Genomic DNA, 16,738 nt, shown 5'->3' on the forward strand with positions numbered 1-16,738 from the left:
GTAAACAAATCATAAACGTCGCAACATGTCGAATTTTTTTTTAACAGTTATATCTTAGTACAAACTCTCGTGCAACACCCTTACAAGCTTTTCAGACTGTTTCTGACCATCGTGTTAAATTTTAATAGCCACTCTTTGGTTGTCATTTTGTGTTACCGTCTCTTTTGCTATTACAAGAACGTTCACAGAACTTTGAAATCAGCACCTAAAAAGTACTTAAACAGGACTATTGACCGAAAATCGACAACTTCTGTAATTTGGTCGGTCGCTTGTCTTTCTGAATATGCCTCTCTCTCTCTCTCTCGCTCTTTGCTGGAACACGAACACTTGCAAGCGCGAAAAGTGTCGAAACACAGTAAACTAGCACGCAGTGCTCTGGAACGGCCATACTACGGAAGTGAAGACCATCGCTTCTGCTTCAGCCGCTGCCCTGACGCAGCACTTCCACGGTGCATTGTTATGTTTCCCGAGAAACGCACGTCCTAAGGCGGAGAGGGTCAACCTTGACCGCCTTCGAGGGGAACGCCAGTGCCGCCCATCAAACCCGAGCGCCGGTGTCTGAGAAATTGCTGCCCCCTGACAGCGAGTGAGGCGTCCACGTGGGAAGAGCGAGTGGAAAACGAAAGCCTAACTGCGAGCAATGACTTGCGCCCTCCCTTCTGGAGCGATTTGGATTTACGGAGGAGGCGACGGCGGCAGACAACGAGTTCGGCCCGGTAGGTTTTCCCTTTCTTCGGAGGAGGTGGGGCGCCTCCCAGACGTTACGTCACGCGTACCTGGCCGCCTACGAGCGTATATATACCGGCCTGCCGGCGGCGCCCGGCGTAACACTCACTCGCAGACATGGAGCGCAACCACTTGCACAAGGTACGTGGGCCGACGCAGGCGTGACAGCATACTTCGGCTATCTCTCACTCAACTATGCTTCTTCATCGGGGGGGAAGGCGGGGCGAGGGGATGGGTAGAGTTGTGGAAGAGCCAATTTTTTTGTCCTTATTTCTCGATGATTCCCTGATTTTTCCAAACACGCCGAAATAATTTCACCCATTATTAAACTAATTTTGCAACCAGAGAGAGACGAAATTTAACAATCAGTCGCCATTTAAAAATACAAAGTAATCATACAAACTTAAACATTTCTGTAGACTACGATACACTAAACTTTTATTTTCGTACGATCTACTTTTCGAGCTATTAAGCAATTTCATTGTATAATTAATAACAAACAAAGTTGGTCCTACAAAATAATGCTGTGCACAGAAGCAAAAAGGCGGCAACCGAACAGAGATTAAGTGCTATGCATAGAAAAAGCCACAGCAAGTATTCTATCAGTGCCTCTTGTACTGTGGTTGTACCAATATGTGAAATGTCGTAGACACTCGCGATGAAGCTCTGCTTTTGTACATAGAGTAGAAATATCTACGGAATGAGCATTCAGTTGCGCGGAGCAGAATTTTTGTCGCCAACATACATCGACTCTAAAACTCGTGTGACTATTGTACGGCCTAACGTTTGTCCGCGAAGGCTCTGCAGATTTTGAGTGCGATCACATCTGTAGTGCGCATAGTTCCCGTTGAAAAGTACCGTGGGTTCTGTACACGCGATTCGAAGACGTGTTGATAATTTGCAATCAAAATCTGGAATGAACTTAGCTTAAAACTTTGAGTAGATAAATGCAAAATCCCTTCCATTGTTTGCAGCATCACCGCTCGTATTCAGCCTCCTTTTTTTTCTTTTTTTTTTTACAAGAAAATGAGGGATAACCATCGCTACTTTTAAGGTTTTTGTAGCATTTGATCGCATTACCACGCCCCTATCTTAAAGTATGCGGTGGCGGTATTGCGAAACGTGTTCCTAGTACGAAAAAGTGAAAGTGACCCGAATTACATTGAACTTGCAATTTCGACTTACGACACACTAAAATATTTGTAGAGACAACATTCTTCCCCGTTTTTACTTTTTTGTGCCATATATTTAATCTACGTTTATCCTTGACCAAACTAAAATGACAACTGTTGCAATTTCGACTTACTACACACTAAAATATTTGTAGAGACAACATTCTTCCCAGTCTTTACTTTTTTGTGCCATATATTTAATCTACGTTTATCCTTGACGAAACTAAAATGACAACTGCACGCACAAATTCTCCATATCATAGGTACTAGTTTTGTTGTTCCCTGTTGTGACACCGTAAAACGAGCGCAGCGGTTTGAAGATCTATACAGTGTGGAAGTAATTACTCAGACTGTCATATACAAATGTTATCTGCAGGTCAAAACTGCTCCAAATGTTTGTAGGTTCAAACGGTTGACTGGCAGCACACTCCCATATTACAGAATTTATCCAACACTTGTAAGTATACTGACGTACTGACACATCGGTTAGGTCCACGGTGCTATGATTTCATTACATTGTCTCGATATTAATCAACGCGTAAGGCGCCTCTTACTAGTGTGAAAAATGTAACTAGACGTTTGTGATGCTTACCTACGAATTTCGATATGTATCCGTAGCAGCAAAACTTCGGTGCTCTTTCTGTTCCTAGTAAATAACTGACTGTAAATGAGTGGATACAGGGTAAACACGTGTAACAATCAAGTTACGATCTTAGAGCAAAATGTAAGCAACAGCGACATACCAACATTACGTGACTATTTCTATTTCTTGTTGGCTACAAGCACAGTACGCTAAGCTAACTCCATAGACACTGTTACTCTATCTATGGCTGTTGACTCTTTGCTTTTATACGCAACAGAGTTAACTGTCAACATCTTTGGTTATACGCTATTGTACAGGGCGAGTAGGCAGTCTTCCCCTAATTATAAAATATATATATATATATATATATATATATATATATATATATATATATATATATATTTCTAAGGAACTAAACTAGATACAGCTATGCGGTTTAGTACAAATATTAGATTAACTCGTAAAGATTTAATAGATACATTTCCAAATATGCCTCTTTTGTTGTATTTAGAAGGTCTAAGCGATACTGAGTTTCTCTACTTGTCTTTGCGAACATCTGTTTCGTCACCACCTCTACATTGTCTTGTGTCAGTACTGTAAAAGTTTGCACATCAGGTACTGGTGAACTGTACACTTTTAACCTTAATGTAATCCCAAATTAAAAAAAAAAAAAAAAAAAAACCTAGCGAACGTGGTGGCCACGACGTTGGACTGTCTCTAACATTCCACCTGTACGGAAGTGTTTCACCCAACAACTGGAGAACAGATAACCCGCAGCGTGGCGGTGAACCGTCTTATTGAAGCACTAACCATGGTTGAAATTCCTACATCTGAGGTAAAACGTGCACGTGTAGAAGTCTGTGCATAAAAACTTTATCAGTTAAGCTTCCATTTGCAATAAACCGCGTTGCTGTATCTAGCATAGACCTTTAAAAATAAATTTTTCTAACCAGGCAAAAACTTTATACTCGCCTAGTACAATAAAGGGAAAATGATACAAAACTTTGATCGTTAGAAAAGGTAAAGACTTTGAGAAATGTTGGCTGTAGGAAAGTGTACTTCTACAGTGACGTCAACTGAACAATTCAAAGTAAAATAGCAGGTGATACTTCATCAGTAATAGTGATACCCGCACCTGAAATTAGTGTCAAACCATTAAATTAACATTCTCGACAACTAAGTAGTCTAAGCCATTGTCAAAACTAACTCGCACTTGTTCAAATCATTAAACAGGAGTATATTTCGTTTCACTAATTTCTCAGTTATTATCTTCGTCACTTATCGACAGTTAATACTAGAGATCAGTTTTATACATCTACATTGGTATTCCACAAGCCGTCTTCCCCTCCCTCCCCTCACGCTCACGCACACACACACACACACACACACACACACACACACACACATACACACACATACACACACTTTCCTATTCCATTTGCACACGGTGCGCAAGAAGATAGACTGTCTATACCGCTGTGTATAAGTTCGAATTTCTCTCCTTTTACTGTCGCGAACATCACACACTGTAAAAGGAAATATGTTTGTTGATTGGTTCTGGTATATTCATTCTGGGCCTTTTAAGAGTAAATGTTTATGTCTCTCTTAAGTAGTCCCCCACTGGAGATTGTTCAGCGCATTTGTGATGCATTCATGCCGATTAGATGAAACAGTGACGTTCTGTGCTTCTCTTCTCCGAATACCCTATGTCTCTACCTTTATTTCTACTTCGAAAGCGACATAGGTTTTGCAAAGGATCGCCTTCTAAATCAGTTCAGTTTATTATTGCTCTCCCATTGAATCTCAGTGCTACACCTACCTTGATAATGAGCAGATTTATTTCATCGTTTCATTTGGCCGGCCGCTGTGGTCGAGCGGATCTAGGCGCTTCAGTCCGCAACCACGCGGCTGCTATGGTCGCAGGTTCGAATCCTGCCTCGGGCGTGGATGTGTGTGATGTCCTTAGGTTAGTTGGGTTTAAGTAGTTCTAAGTTCTGGGGGACTGATGGCCTCAGATGTTAAGTCCCATATTGCTTAGAGCCATTTGAACCATTTTTGTTTCAGCTTGATTTTGTGCCGGATGAATACCACTTGTTATTTGTCGATTCCAACTAACTGCAATGTTATGTGATTTAATCACGCAATGCCGTATCTTTTCGCCTATTTGTTTGTTTGACATCATATTTGTTTATATAGTTGTCGCCTAAATTTATAACATAAGTATTCCGAAGTATATTTTGTTTCAGTCGTTTATTACGCGTCTCCTCAGTCGCCTAAAATAAAAGTCTCCATTGTCGAATGAAACGAGCTATTCCAGTGTCTCATTTTTTCTGATGTCCGTTGATTCATAAAAATACATCATGTTAATCTCAATATCAAGACAGTTCAACCAATGACGTAAGAGGGGCATGGCAGCGAGGGCGAGCACCCTGAGCGACCTTTCCTTGGAGGCGCAGTTTTATGACGGGCGAAAAAAAAGAGAAAAGGTAAAAGGGGAAGAGGGAGGGTAAAGAAGGAGGCGAGATAATGATATGAAGGGAAAGGCTGGAGGCCCTTAAAATGGGAAGAGGGTGGAGATATGTGAAAGGAAAACAAGAGGAGACTCGAAGTTGACTGTATTGAATAACTGTTCCATCAGACCTGCCTCTCCCTATTAAGGAAACCTTATTTCTTCCTTTCGGCTACTTTCGTTACTCTCAGTGAGCAAACGATTCAGAAGTGTTTGTTAGGGTTTTCTACCGATCAGCGACGAAAAAATGTAAAAGGTATCGCGTTATTATTGCTATAATGCGACTGTCGATTCTATTGTATGTTTTTAATTATATCACAGATAAAAGAGTTACTGAAATGTTGACGTTTTACTTAAATGAAAATTGTGTTGATCCCAGTAAATGAACAAACAGGCTAATCAGTGATGAGGATCGAGAATTATCGGCAGAGGAGGGGGTCAGGAGGGGGAGGGGGAGGCGCAAAATAGAAGATTTCCCTGGGCGCCAGTTACCTGGTTACGCCCATGATATCCCCATTACAAGCTGAGCGTTATCTCAAGTTCAGCTACTCATCAGCTGCCACCAGTTTCAAGATCCAATCCTCAGTACACTTTACTTTTAGTCACTGTCTGACATTGTCTGTCAGCATAATTTTACAGGTTACATCGCGAGAGATTCTAACTTAAACTGAGCCAAGAATTTTTTATGTAATTTATCGTTTCCTTCACATCTGGCACGCTTCGTTAATGCGCAAATTGCCTAACTGCAGCGATGTTGCGAGTTCACTTGGAACTGTGGATCCCCCTGTAAATGACTGGCTAAGTCCGTTGAAAAGTGATAGGAAGGCAAAAATGTACATGCTTCATTAGTTGCGAAGTTCAAATCAGTCTTCAACTACGAGAAATATTTTACTTGTTGATACTGCGAATACCAGTTTACCACAACACAGAGGGTGTGTCGCAGTTGTGAAAAAGAAACGACTGACAACACAGTTAAAACCCTTTTAGTCTCTTCACCTTCAGATTTATCCCGTTGAGGTCATGTGAGGAGTAATTTACGACTCTCAATTCGATAACAGATCTGGGTGCCAAGAACTCGCAGGCGCTTTAAGTGGTACACTGATCTGGCATCCTTTACTCTACACACACACACTTAAAGACACGAGCGCAACTCACTCACACACACACACACACACACACACCATTTTAATTTTTGTGTGTGTGTGTGTGGGGGGGGGGGCAGATGAGGCGATGAAAGATATTGTCACCGAACATTTTAAAACTGGGTCACATCTTCCGTTTTTTATCAAATTTTTACGTAGTTTTCCTTAGTCACGAGGTGTATGCCAGAGCTGGAAATCCTTTGACAAACATCCCCTAATGCGTTTTCCTGTCCTCATTCCCAAATGGCTGGGATTTGGCAGGAAAGAACCAAGTTCTACAGCAACCCTGCCTGTGCTGAACATCCCGAGCGCGTGATAATGTTTCAATATTTATACACTATCTAATCACAAATATCCGAACAGCTGTTAGTGGAGATCAGTTTGGCATGTGTTCACACAGTGCCGTTATGACGGCTTTAATGCTGCTGAGGGCACATTCAACAAGGTGCCTGAATGTATCTGGGGGAATGGCAGAGTCGAACCCTGAGGAGCTAATGATGTTGGCCGATGGGGTCTGTAGTGAAGTCGCGGGTTCTAGCTCATCCCAGAGCTGTTCCATTGGTTTTGGGTCGGCACTGTAGGTAGTCTATTTCAGGACTTATTGTGGAGAAACCACTGCCTCACATGTGATGCTTTATGATAGGATGCACTGTCATGCCAATACAAACAGTAGTCGCCTCTGAAATATTCCTCTACTCTTCGTAGTACACGATGTTGTAAAATGTGTTCATCTCCTTCCGCATTTAGTGTTTTCGTAAGTGCCGTGAGAGAAGGACACCCCAACCACGAACACCATACCCGTTTTCTGACACTACCTTCTCCATACTTCACTGTTGGCACTACACATGAGAGGCAACGTTTTCCAGGCATTCGCCAAATCCAAACCCTTAAATCGGATTGTCACAGGGTATAGCATGATTCTTTTACTTCAAATCACTCGTTTCCAGTCATCCACCGCGTCGCTCTTTACACCACTTCAACCATCGCTTAGCATTGATTACAGAAATGTGTGGCTTAGTACGAGCTGCTCTACTATTTCACCCCGTTCTGTTTAGCTACCTGTTCTGCTGGCAGCACTTCGGAACTCGCGAGTTATTCCCTCCGCTGATTTCGTGGGACTTTTAAAACCACCCTTTGCAATACTCGAACGTCCCTGGCCGTCAGCATAAGAGGTCCGCCTGATCATCGTTTACCTGTGATTCATTTCACAACTACATCACCAACAGTCGATTGAAACACTTCTAGAAGGGGTGAAATTTCCCTGATTGATCTGCTACTCGTATGACTAGTGACTAGTCCACGTTCGAAGTCACAGAGTTCTCCTGATCGATCCACTCTGTTTTCACTGCTTCTGTACTGACAAGCAATACTCGTCGCCTCCTTTTATACTGGCGGGCCCACTTCTCGTCACATCTAGTAGTCAATTCCCTGATACATGGGGATGGTGGATACTTTTGAGCAGACAGTGTCGGTAAAACACACATCCAAAAAGTTTTTCATCACCTCTGATTCTAGTGTTCCGGAACTTGTACAGAAAATTGGAATAGAGATCAACAAAAACATCATTTCCATCCTTTTTATTGCTCTTGAAAACCACACATTGCATGCTGTACCACCATACAGCGAGACCTTCAGAGGTGGTGGTCCAGATTGTTGTACACAGCGGTACCTCTAATATCCAGTAGCACGTCCTCTTGCATTGATGCATGCCCGTATTCGTCGTGGCATACTATCCACAGGTTCATCAAAGCACTGTTGGTCCTGATTGTCCCACTCCTCAACGGCGATTCGACATAGATCGCTCAGAGTGGTTGGTGGGTCACATCGTCCATAAACAGCCCTTTTCAATCCATCCCAGGCATGTTCGATATGATTCATGTCTGGAGAACATGCTGGCCACTCTAGTCGAGCGATGTCGTTATCCTGTAGGAAGTCTTTCACAAGATGTGCACGATGGGGGCGCGAATCGTCGTCCATGAAGACGAATGCCTCGCCAATATGCTGCAGATATGGTTGCACTATCGGTCGGAGGATGGCATTCACGTATCGTACAGCCGTTACGGCGCTTTCCATGACCACCAGCGGCGTACGTCGGTCCTACATAATGCCACCACGAAACAGCAGGGAACCTCCACCTGCACTCGATGGGCAGTATGTCTAAGGCGTTCAGCTTAACCGGGTTGCCTCCAAACACGTCTCTCACGATTGTCTAGTTGAAGGCATATGCGACACTCATCAATGAAGACAACGTGATGCCAATACTGATAGGTCCATTCGGCATGTTGTTGAGCCCATCTGTACCGCGCTGCATGGTGTTGTGGTTGCAAAGATGGACCTCACCATGGACGTCGGGAGTGTAGTTGCGCATCATGCAGCCTATTGCGCGCAGTTTGAGTCGTAACGAGATGTCCTGTGGCTGCACGAAAAGCATTATTCAACACGGTGGCGTTGCTGTCAGGGTTCCGCCGAGCCGTAATCCGTAGTTAGCGGTAATCCACTGCAGCAGTAGCACTTGGGCGCCCTGAGCGAGGCATGTCATCGACAGTACCTGTCTCTCTGTATCTCCTCCATGTCCGAACAACATCGCTTTGGTTGACTCTGAGATGCCTGAACACTTCCTTTGTTGAGAGCCCTTCCTGCCACAAAGTAACAATGCGGCCGCGATCGAACCGCGGTATTGACCGCCTAGGCATGGTTGAACTAAACAACACGAGCCGTGTGCCTCCTTCCTGGTGGAATGACTGGAACTCATCGGCTGTCGGACCCCCTCCGTCTAATAGGCGCTGCTCAAGCATGGTTGTTTACATGTTTGGGAGGGTTTAGTGGCATCTGACAACAGTCAAAGGGACTGTGCTTGTGATACAATATCCACAGTCAACGTCTATCTTCAGGAGTTTTTTTGATGTGTGTGTTAAGAAGCGGTAAAAAACGGGGCGAACGCGTAAAATCTTTGATAGGAAATGCGAATGGAAAACTTAGATTTGTTGTAAGGGTTCTTGGAGAGAATAGTAGATTAGTAAGAAAATTGTTTACAAGACGCTAGTGTGACCGGTTCTAGAGTACTGTTCCAATGTTTGGAGACGTCACCAAGTATGGATGCCGGCAGGCATCGACCGAATTCAAATACGCTTGGCTAATATCATAATAGAACGGCATAGTCCACATTAAAATGTAAATGTGATGAAAGGGAAATAGAAATAGAAATCTTTTGAAGAAGGGCGACGTATAGCAGTAAAGTTTATTGCAGTCAAATGATAATGTGAATTGCCTAATGGCTAAACTGCGTTCGACTAATATGACATCTTCAATAGTCCATCATTTTCAGAAAATTCTAATCTTATGTGGTCTTTTCCATCACTTTAGATTTCTCAGAAACCACATTTGCGTTCTCTCTATTGAATTTCTTTCTTCCTTTCTACCATCTAATGGCGTTGGTAGAGTAGCAGTCTTCTAAAACTTTAATGTCGTAAGTTTATGTGTTTTATTTTTCAGATGTCTGCTAATTTCTAGGAAATATTACAGAATTTTGTAAATTTTATATATATACCTTCGTGATAATCATACATTGTTTCACGGAAAAGATATTTGACTTGTTCTATTACTCTATTAACGAAATCTTCTCGGGCTTCCTTCCGGGTGGTAGCGCTCAAATTCGGCGACGAAACGTCGGTGTCTAAGTCTACATTGACATATATATTACTTTACTGTTAACGACAGTTTATTCAGAGTTTGGTGTTTACATGTAAAAACCAGGTTTTTAGTTTTATGTACCAGTTTAGATAAATTTGTGTTCTTAACATATGCTTCTCAATTCATTAACGTCTATCTTACAGATCATTTCTTTTTAAAAATTATACCTGTTACAAAATGTTTATTTAGCGCGGTCTATGTTCGCGCCACTAGCCCATCTTCCGATAAAATAACATTACAGTGGTAATGTTATTGTAACTCTGTTTTGCCTGCTAACTCTTTGTTTATTGTCATCGTTTCTTCAGTGTGCACCCATTCTCTTGGGATGGTATTGTGACAATAAAAAAATATATAATAATTCTCATGCCTAACAACTCAAATAAGATATTTACCCCTGACCGGGACAAGGTACTCTTATTGGAACGAAGGAGATTTAGCTGCCCATCCAGACATTATAATTTAAGGGTCCCGTAGTTTCTTTAAATTACTTGTCAGCATCAGGATGGTTCCTTCGAAGAGAATCCAGGAATAAACCTTCACTTTGAAGGTGCTATAATGACTAACCAAAGAGAAAAATCAACACGCAACAATATATTGAGATCTCGAATGTCGTGATCGAAAATCAAGTCCTTTCTCTCTACATTAGAAAGCCTTTTTTTTTCAGTCATCAGTATTCTGACGCTTGATGCGGCCCGTCACGAATTCCTCTCCTGTGCCAACCTTTTCATCTCAGAGCAGCACTTGCAACCTACGTAATCAGTTACTTACTGGATGTATCGCAATCTCTGTCTTCCTCTACAGTTTTTATCCTCCACATTTTCCTCCAGTACCATGGAAGCTATGACCCAATGTCTAAACAGATATCCGACCATCTTGTCCCTTCTCCTTCTTCTTGCCAGTGTTTTCCAAATATTCCTTTCCTCGCCGATTTTACGGAGAACCTCGTCATTCCTTACCTTATCAGCCCACGTAATTTTCAACATTCTTCTTAGCATCACATCTCCAATGCTTATATTCTCATCTGTTCCGGTTTTCCCGCAGTCCATGTCTCACTGCCATACAATTCTTCTGCAAACGCACATTCTCAGAAATTTATTCCTCAAATTAAGACCTATATTTGATGCTAGTAGACTTACCTTGGCCGAGAATGTCTTTTTTGCCAGTGCTAGTCTGCTTTTTATGTCCTCTTTGTTCCGTCCGTTATGAGTCACTTTGCTGCCTCAATTCCGTAACTTCTTCTACTTTGTGACCAACAATTATGATGTTAAGTTTCTCACTGTTGTCATTTCAGCTACTTCTCATTACTTTCATCTTTCTTCGATTTACTCTCACTCTAAATTCTGTAACAATGTCACCAGCAATTCTTAACATTGATATCCTTTCACACTGAATTTTAATCCCACTCTTCAGTCTCTATTTTACTTCCATAACTGCTTCTTCGACGTATAGATTGAACAGTAGAGGCGAAAGAATTCATCCCTGCCTTACATCCTTGTCAATCCAAGCACTTCGTGCTTGGTCTTCCACTTTTATTATCCCCTCTCGGTTCTTGTACATAATGGATATTGCCAGTCTTTTCCAGTAGCTTACCCTTATTTTCTCAGGCTTTTGAACATGTTGCACCATTTTACACTGACGAACGTTTTTTCCGTGTTAACGAATCCTATGACGTGTCTTCATTTTTCTTCAGTCTTGATTCGATTATCAACTGCAACGTCAGAATTGGCTCTCTGGTGCCTTTACCTTCCTTAAACTGATCGTCACCCAATAGATCCTCAGTATTCTTTTCCATTATTCTTGTCAGCAATTTGGATGCTTGAGCTATTACACTGGCTGTGCGATGATTCTCACACTTGTCAGCTCGTGCAATCTTGGGAGTTGTGTGCATGATGTTTACCCAAAGTCTGATGGGATACCGCCAGTCTCATATATTCTACATGCCCACGTGAATAACCGTTTTGTTGGCACTTCCCCCAATACCACTACTGACCTAAAACAGTACGTGCAAGTGAAGGAATCGTTCCTTGTACAAGGTCATTGACTACGTGCCGCCCTCCCCTCCTTTTACCCAGACCAAAGTGCTCTTTTCCTTTCTGTAACACATTTTCCTGCACCCGTTATAAGCGTCCAGTTTCAGTCGTTACTACATCGTTAACGACTTGTCTTCTGGCAGGATATTACGCATTAACCAGTACACGGAATATCTTTTGCACACGGAGTGAAAGCAATGGAACGTAATCGGCACTCACCGAAGGTCGTGTGACGCTCACATCAGTAGAAATAGCGACTTGTTACTTCTGAAGACATGAAGCTGAATTAACCGTTACGCCACTTCGTATAGAGTAAGGTCGCACTCGTTTCGTATCCACGGAATGCGGTCTTTCTGTGTTACATACTGGCCCAACGGAAGAAGTTCGTCTGTTGATTCTCAGCAGCAAAAGTGCCTTTCAGGGCTTATCAATGTGCATGGGAAACGACACGTTACGATTAGCGCCTTCTCCTGCATGGAGCCTGCAGTTCTAGGCACAACAACTAATTCAACTCAGGCACCAGATTCGACATCACAGTGGACCACACCAGCGGCAAGACAAACTGGCCAACTAAGCGACGCGTTCGCCACCGCAAAGACACTGACTGGCTTACGAAAGCTGCTAAAATGGTTCAAATGGCTCTGAGCACTATGGGACTTAACTTGTGAGGTCATCAGTCGCCTAGAACTTAGAACTACTTAAACCTAACTAACCTAAGGACATCACACACGTCCATGCCCGAGGCAGGCTTCGAACCTGCGACCGTAGCAGTCGCGCGGTTCCAGACTGTAGCGCCTACAACCGCTCGTCCACCCCGGCCGGCGAAAGCTGCCAATAGTTGCAAATATGGGTAGCACACAATCTCGCGACCGTCACTTCCCTACCCATAAAAGGATGTAGAAGTTATACAGAGTGTTCACGAATTATACTACCAATTTAGGACTCCAGTAACTTTAAGATTATACCAGACGATAACAATTGGCTTTCAACATACGGCTAGGTAACCCATAAATTTTGATTCCTCATTCATACACGTAAGTGCGTGCACCGCTACCAACACTCAATTTCTCTCCACGGTGGCATGTTAAAATATATTGCGAATATGTATATTCAAGTCCTATAAGCCGGTAACCTTGATCGGTACACTTGATACTTTACAAAACACCATAGGAATAAGTGTGGTGATGCGATGCCAGGCGATCGTGTACTGAACAGGGCCACCTCGTCCAATCCACCTAACAGAAAGCTTTTCATCCAAAAGTTACGGGCATCATGGAGGCGCCGTATCTTCTTGTTGCAAGTGTTCCAATTGTGGCATCGCTAACTCTTGTAACATGTCCACGTAAACACCACTGCTGATGTTATTCTCGCTGGAATAGATTGATGATATGTGCCTAACTCTGCACCACACACACTGCACACAACGTGTAAGCCGAGGACACTCTAATCCCCATATACGAACTTTGTGACAATTCAGTTTGCTGGATACAAAGGGAAGTTGAGTTATTGCACAAATAAATCATTTCCGGAAAGTCATTGTTTGTATCAGTCTCGGCTAGCACATCCACTACAAACTGTTCTCGCTGAAGTTTGTCCATCGAGTTTGATGCCTGTAGCACCTGCATCTCGTTGGCCTATACACACAACTTCTTACACAAGTCTTTGTATGCTGTTGATAATGGCATTTGCAACACTCTAACCGTCGTGTATGCTAATTCTGTCGGATACCATGCAAACGCTTGCCGTGCCGTCTTCATGTTGACGTCAGAAGCATATGGGCTACCCGCCCCTATTTACGGAGAACAGAACCAATTACTGTAAATGGCATATGCCAGGCCCAAATATTTGAATTATTATAGCGGCAAAAGACAGTATATAACCTGTCTTACAGGTCAAATGACATCAGAAACCATGTCCGCAGTTGGCTTCATATTTTCTGCTTGTTTCTTCATTCATTCACTCCAATGCGTCGAATACTTCTATCTCAGCCGAAAAATCTCACGTGTGGCGAGCATCGAGGCAGCTTACAACGTCTTCCTAAGGCTGATAACGCGTCACGTTCTTGTAGAATGCGCCACTTTGAGGCAACGGTGTAGCTCGTTAAAAAAGGCGTTATCTGAAAACTGAACAGGATAGCCTTCAAAACAGCGTTATAGAACAACTCATTTCCTTGTATGACAAAAACAGAACACTGATCGAGTCACGTAAAATATATTCTTATTTGAGTACCCCTTAAATCCAGTGTCCTACCGGCTACAGAATGTTCATAAGACCCCGAAGGGAGGGAAGCTTTTAATTATGATCCCTGTCTGAGGCAATAAACACAGTTACGGCCGATGTTGTGCTCTGTACTACAAGGGTATTCTCTGTTACCTTTCTGTGATAGTATAGAACACCCAGATTTAACCGGTTTATTCCTTACGAGAGCAAATACTTGTCCGTTTTTTCTTATTACATTAGCACTATCAGACACTGTTTGAGAACGCTCTTCATGTTACGTAGTCCTCACTTGAGTAAATTTTCCTTCCAGATCCTGTAGTGAGGTGAAAGAGATAAAACTCTCTGTTCCTCCCGAGTATGAAGAACTCTTATTGTATTGGACAGCACATCAGAAGAATAACAAATATAAACTCCACAATGTGTTCCCAGAGTTCACCGACCCTCTGAAAAGTTTTGGAATACACCAAAGATTTTAAATCTCCCAATAAAGAAAAAGTTCAACAGGTTAAGACACGGATCAGGTAGAGTACGGTATTGGTGAGACACGACAGTTAGACTTGTTGTCGAAAAGTTAGTTACCACTAGTTAGGTATCCGGAATGCTGATAAAATCAAACGAGGGCATTTTATTACTTTGTAATTTACGACTCACTTGTGATGTTTCATTAGGGACAGGGGTATCGTCATCAGCGGCGCCCCACCGAAGTGTGACAGGACCGCTCTAGTTACCTACGTACATAAACCATCTGGCGTAGGGTCAGCAACAGTATGGGACTGTTTGTGGAAGATATTTTAGTGTACGGTGAAGAATCGTCGTTGAGTGACTGTAGTTGGATACAGGACGACCTAGAGAGAATTTGTATTTTATTTGGTTTTATGCATGGCAGCTTATTTTAAATGAAATAAAATCTAAGCTAATGCAGATGAGTAGGAAAACAATCCTGCAATGTTCGAATGCAGTATTAGCGGGTGCTGTCTGACATTCGCATTGATTAAATATCCAGGCGTAACATTGCAAAGGGATATGAAATGAAATGAGCACGTCAGTCGGGAAGGCGAATGTTCTATCTCGTTTTGTGGAGAGTTTTGAGAAAGTGTAGCTCATTTATAAAGGAGACGGCGTATAGAACCGTAGTGCATCTCATTCTTGAGTACTGCTCGAATGTTTGGGATTGCCACTAGGTCGGATTAAAGGAAGACATCGAATCAATTGAGAGGCTTGCTGTTAGAGTTGTTACCGGTAGGTTCGATCAGTACCAAGTACTACGGAAATATCGTGGAGTCAATTGGGAATCCCCGGGGCTGGAGGACGACGTTCTTTCCGCGAAGCACTATTGAGGAAATTTAGAGATCCGACATTATTGGTTGATTATAGAAAGATTATACTGCCGCTATCATCCATTTCTCGTAACGACGACGAAGAAAATATAAGAAAAATTAAGTCTCATATGGAAGCATATAGATAGTCGTTTTCGCTTCCCTCCACTTGCGAGTGACTAGTAGTTGTACGAGGTACACTCCGCCATACAATGTACCGTCGCTTGCGTAGTACGTATTTCGATGCAGATGCAGATAAACTTAAAAAGTGTTGTAACATTGGCATGACTGTACATCTTCTAACGTCGTACCGGTGAAGCCATTGGTTTCTGGAAGTATGTCTATTGGGATTATTTTCATTGTTCTCTACTCTTGACTGATATCAACACGACAAAGATATTCCTTTAATTTCGTTGTTCGTGTTATTAGACCGAAATAACACTACTGTACTGAACAATGAACTGCTGCATAGGCATACGTCGTAGCCGCAGTACACACAAACCCGGCGCAATGCTGACCTCAAGATAAAGGAGGTGGTATAAACAAGAGACCTGAACTAACTGCGCGACCAGTCCTTGAAGACCATCGACAATGGCGCCATTTGGATGCGGCGTGGAGAAACGTGCGCACAGCACACCACACCGCTCTCCCACCCGCTGTCAGCGCCCCGACCTTGGAGCCGCTGCTTCTCATTCAGGGAGCTCCTCAGTTGGCCTCACGACAATGCATCACGTCCCAGTCCCCCCGCCAACGAAAAGCCCCTGGCAGTCCCGGGTATTGAACCCGGGTTCTGAGGAATCACGTCCCGGTCCTCCTACCAACGAAAGCCCCTGGCAGTGCTGGGTATTGAACCCGGGTTCTTAGTATAGCAGTCAGATACGCTGACCCATCAGTTACGGAGTTGGACCAAAAACAGACAACGGAATTCCCTTTAAAAATGTCATCTGCGTTCGCAGATTAATTTCCTGTTATAGTGGTATAATGGACCAATACTCTGTTTCGATCCTAAACCGTTTGCTTTAGACTGTGAGAGGTTTATGATTTACTGGAGAGCCAGAGCATCTAATATAAATCTGGTCATTCCTGCGCCTTTATTACATCTACTGTCCGCCCCGATAGCTGAGTGGTTAGTGAGGTTTATAAACCTTCTTTACAGTCGGCACAGTACCTCAGCGTGTTCGGTCTGAGAGTTGGTTGGCCTCTGTAATAAAAAACTGAGTGGAAGGATCAACAAACGAACTTCAACGGATGTCATGTAACGTCCGCAACGAACAAGCCCAACGATCAACAACGAAAAAAACAAAAAAAAAAAGCCTGACGGATTGCCGTCCTACGGGCCCGGCTTCGATT

At 43.0% G+C, this 16,738-nt stretch overlaps 1 protein-coding gene across 1 annotated transcript in view; it reads left to right on the plus strand.

Moving 5' to 3' along the window:
* Window positions 1–819: 819 nt before the first annotated feature.
* The window catches only part of LOC124711623 (glycine-rich cell wall structural protein-like), a 57,931-nt gene continuing 42,012 nt past the window's right edge, over window positions 820–16,738 (plus strand). Inside the window, exon 1 of the mRNA XM_047241795.1 lies at window positions 820–867. Coding sequence (XP_047097751.1) covers window positions 844–867 — 24 coding nt within the window. The 5' untranslated portion in view covers window positions 820–843. The remainder of the gene's footprint in view (window positions 868–16,738) is intronic.

Source organism: Schistocerca piceifrons, chromosome 8, assembly GCF_021461385.2.
Source record: "Schistocerca piceifrons isolate TAMUIC-IGC-003096 chromosome 8, iqSchPice1.1, whole genome shotgun sequence".
NCBI classification, from domain to species: Eukaryota; Metazoa; Arthropoda; class Insecta; order Orthoptera; family Acrididae; genus Schistocerca; species Schistocerca piceifrons.